The 5,000-nt window shown below is 39.6% G+C and overlaps 1 protein-coding gene across 1 annotated transcript in view; it reads left to right on the forward strand.

Annotated features, from left to right (window-relative positions):
- LOC144513462 (A disintegrin and metalloproteinase with thrombospondin motifs 2-like) overlaps window positions 1-5,000 on the forward strand; it is a 54,241-nt gene that overhangs the window by 28,495 nt on the left and 20,746 nt on the right. Inside the window, 2 exon segments of the mRNA XM_078244549.1 lie at window positions 209-341; window positions 4,949-5,000. The exon segment at window positions 4,949-5,000 is cut by the window's right edge and continues 62 nt beyond it. Of these exon segments, the coding sequence (XP_078100675.1) occupies window positions 209-341; window positions 4,949-5,000 (185 nt within the window).

A 5,000-nucleotide genomic window follows, 5' to 3' on the forward strand; every position in this document is an offset into this window, starting at 1 on the left:
ACACTACACTACACACTACACACTACACTACACACTACACTACACACTAAACTACACACTACACTACACACTAAACTACACACTAAACTACACACTACACACTACACTACACACTAAACTACACACTACACTACACACTACACTAAACTACACACTAAACTACACACTAAACTACACACTACACTACTGACTCTTTCTGTCTCTTCAGTAAATACGACTGTCTCCGTGACGACCCGTTCCATCACGATTGGCCGGCTCAGCCTCCGTTGCCAGGGTTTCACTACTCCATGGACCAACAGTGTCGTTTCGACTTCGGACCAGGATACAGCCTCTGTACAGCAGTACGTCTGCCTGTCTGTCTGTCTACCTGTCTGTCTGTCTACCTGTCTGTCTGTATACCTGTCTGTCTGTCTCTCTGTCTCTCTACCTCTCTGTCTTTCTCTCTTTCTCTCTGTCTGTCTACCTGTCTGTCTGTTTGTCTCTTTCTGTCTGTGTGTCTGTCTGTGTGTCTCTGTCTGTCTCTCTGTCTGTCTGTCTGCCTGTTTTTCGTTCTGTCTGTCTCTCTCTCTCTTTCTCTCTCTCTGCTGTCTGTCTCTCTGTCTACCTGTCTCTCTGTCTGTCTGTCTACCTGTCTGTCTCTCTGATCCTTTAAGCTGCAGCAGGCGTTAGTTAGCGAGCAGATGTGAGCTGCAGATGTTCCTGAACATCTGTTCAGGATGTTAACTGTTTGATGACATCAGAGAGAACTGCTCTCTTTAATGTGATGATGTCGTTTGTTCTTTCCAACATTTCAATGTGATGAGTCATTTCTTCACGGGACTGTTAGCTTTTTTGTGTCCTGATTGTTTTCAGAAAACAGATGTAATGTTTTATAAGGATTTAGTTCAGTTTAGTTTAGTTTGATCACATAGAAACACAACATAACAGATACGAGGGCGTCGGTTTGGTTTTAACACATTATAACCTTGGATTCTTTGTCCCAAACGTACGTTATGGATACCAACCCGTCACTCCCAACTCGTAAAATACGGACGTTTGGACAGTGGCTGCCGAAAAATGCGTCCTTCAGCGTGTTTGTATAACGTACCGGGGAGAGCAGCAGCTACACGGGGTTTAGAGAGGACCCAACCGTCCCGTTCCCGCGACTCACGGAAACGTACGCCCACCCACGACCTTTCCCTGAACTCAACCGTCCCGTTCCCGCGACTCACGGAAACGTACGCCCACCCACGACCTTTCCCTAAACTCAACCGTCCCGTTCCCGCGACTCACGGAAACGTACGCCCACCCACGACCTTTCCCTACACTCAACCGTCCCGTTCGCGACTCACGGAAAGCGTACGCCCACCCACGACCTTTCCCTAAACTCAACCGTCCCGTTCCCGCGACTCACGGAAAGCGTCACGCCCACCCACGACCTTTCCCTGAACTCAACCGTCCCGTTCCCGCGACTCACGGAAACGTACGCCCACCCACGACCTTTCCCTAAACTCAACCGTCCCGTTCCGCGACTCACGGAAACGTACGCCCACCCACGACCTTTCCCTACACTCAACCGTCCCGTTCCCGCGACTCACGGAAACGTACGCCCACCCACGACCTTTCCCTGAACTCAACCGTCCCGTTCCCGCGACTCACGGAAACGTACGCCCACCCACGACCTTTCCCTGAACTCAACCGTCCCGTTCCCGCGACTCACGGAAACGTATGCCCACCCACGACCTTTCCCTAAACTCAACCGTCCCGTTCCCGCGACTCACGGAAACGTACGCCCACCCACGACCTTTCCCTACACTCAACCGTCCCGTTCCCGCGACTCACGGAAACGTACGCCCACCCACGACCTTTCCCTGAAACTCAACCGTCCCGTTCGCGACTCACGGAAACGTACGCCCACCCACGACCTTTCCCTAAACTCAACCGTCCCGTTCCCGCGACTCACGGAAACGTCGCCCACCCACGACCTTTCCCTAAACTCAACCGTCCGTTTCGCGACTCACGGAAACGTACGCCCACCCACGACCTTTCCCTACACTCAACCGTCCCGTTCCCGCGACTCACGGAAACGTTAACGATGACAAAGGCACCTGACCAAGCGTCCGTGTTTTAGGAGACGGGAGTGAGAATGTGTTGAGATACAGACAAACACAAACAACAAACCTAACAGAGTGACCTGCAGGGGAATAACAGACAAAGTTTAGTTGAACATTTCGGATGTTTTTGTCAGATTGTAACCCGTTTTCCCTGCGTTGATCATGTTGATAATGTGTATCATGTGTATCATGTGTATCATGTTGTTGATGTGTATCATGTTGATAATGTGTATCATGTGTATCATGTGTATGATGTTGATGTGTATCATGTGTATCATGTGTATCATGTTGATAATGTTGATAATGTGTATCATGTGTATCATGTTGATAATGTTGATAATGTTGATAATGTGTATCATGTGTATCATGTGTATCATGTGTATCATGTTGATAATGTGTATCATGTGTATCATGTGTATTATGTGTATCATGTGTATCATGTTGATAATGTGTATCATGTTGATACGTATCATGTTGATATGTATCATGTGTATCATGTGTATCATGTTGATAATGTGTATCATGTTGATAATGTTGATAATGTGTATCATGTGATCATGTGTATCATGTGTATCATGTTGATAATGTGTATCATGTGTATCATGTGTATCATGTTGATTATGTTGATAATGTGTATCATGTGTATCATGTGTATTATGTGTATCATGTTGATAATGTGTATCATGTGTATCATGTGTATCATGTTGATAATGTGTATCATGTGTATCATGTTGATAATGTGTATCATGTTGATAATGTGTATCATGTGTATCATGTTGATAATGTGTATTATGTGTATCATGTGTATCATGTTGATAATGTGTATCATGTGTATCATGTTGATAATGTGTATCATGTGTATCATGTGTATCATGTTGATAATGTGTATCATGTGTATCATGTGTATCATGTGTATCATGTTGATGTGTATCATGTTGATAATGTGTATCATGTGTATCATGTTGATAATGTTGATAATGTGTATCATGTGTATAATGTGTATCATGTGTATCATGTGTATCATGTTGATAATGTGTATCATGTTGATAATGTGTTTCATGTGTATTATGTTGATAATGTGTATCATGTGTATCATGTGTATTATGTGTATCATGTTGATAATGTATCATGTGTATCATGTTGATAATGTGTATCATGTATCATGTATCATGTTGATAATGTGTATCATGTGTATCATGTGATATGCATCATGTTGATAATGTATCATGTGATATGTATCATGTGTATCATGTGATAATGTGTATCATGTTGATAATGTATCATGTATCATGTGTATCATGTGATCATGTTGATAATGTGTATCATGTGTATCATGTGTATCATGTTGATAATGTTGATAATGTGTATCATGTGTATCATGTTGATAATGTGTATCATGTGTATCATGTAGATAATGTGTATCATGTGCATCATGTATCATGTGTATCATGTTGATAATGTGTATCATGTGTTTCATGTGTATCATGTTGATTATGTTGATAATGTGTATCATGTGTATCATGTTGATAATGTTGATAATGTGTATCATGTGTATCATGTTGATAATGTTGATAATGTTGATAATGTTGATAATGTGTATCATGTGTATCATGTTGATAATGTGTATCATGTTGATAATGTATCATGTGATCATGTATCATGTGTATCATGTTGATAATGTTGATAATGTTGATAATGTGTATCATGTGTATCATGTTGATAATGTTGATAATGTGTATCATGTGTATTATGTGTATCATGTGTATCATGTTGATAATGTGTATCATGTGTATCATGTTGATAATGTGTATTATGTTGATAATGTGTATCATGTGTATCATGTGTATCATGTGTATCATGTTGATTATGTTGATAATGTGTATCATGTTGTATAATGTGTATCATGTTGATAATGTGTATCATGTGTATCATGTTGATATATGTGTATCATGTTGATAATGTATCATGTTGATAATGTGTATCATGTTGATAATGTATCATGTATCATGTGTATCATGTGTATCATGTTGATAATGTGTATCATGTTGATAATGTGTATCATGTGTATCATGTGTATCATGTTGATAATGTGTATCATGTTGATAATGTATCATGTATCATGTGTATCATGTTGATATGTGTATCATGTGTATCATGTGTATCATGTTGATTATGTTGATAATGTGTATCATGTTGATCATGTTGATCATGTGTATCATGTTGATAATGTTGATAATGTATCATGTATATGTATCATGTGTATCATGTGTATCATGTTGATAATGTATCATGTTGATAATCGTATCATGTGTATCATGTTGATAATGTGTATCATGTTGATAATGTGTATCATGTTGATAATGTGTATCATGTGTATCATGTTGATAATGTGTATCATGTGTATCATGTTGATAATGTGTATCATGTTGATAATGTGTATCATGTGTATCATGTTGATAATGTGTATGTGATATGTGTATCATGTTGATAATGTTGATAATGCATATGTATCATGTATCATGTTGATAATGTGTATCATGTTGATAATGTATCAGTGTCATGTTGATAATGTGTATCATGTAGATAATGTGTATCATGTGTATCATGTTGATAATGTGTATCATGTGTATCATGTTGATATTGTGTATCATGTGTATCATGTTGATAATGTGTATCATGTTGATAATGTGTATCATGTGTATCATGTTGATAATGTGTATCATGTGTATCATGTGTATCATGTTGATAATGTGTATCATGTGTATCATGTTGATAATGTGTATCATGTGTATCATGTTGATAATGTGTATCATGTGTATCATGTTGATAATGTGTATCATGTGTATCATGTGCAGTACGCGAGCATCGACCCCTGCAGGCAGCTGTGGTGCAGCGAGTACAGCAACC

This window comes from Sander vitreus, unplaced genomic scaffold (assembly GCF_031162955.1).
Source record: "Sander vitreus isolate 19-12246 unplaced genomic scaffold, sanVit1 ctg257_2, whole genome shotgun sequence".
Taxonomy (NCBI): Eukaryota; Metazoa; Chordata; class Actinopteri; order Perciformes; family Percidae; genus Sander; species Sander vitreus.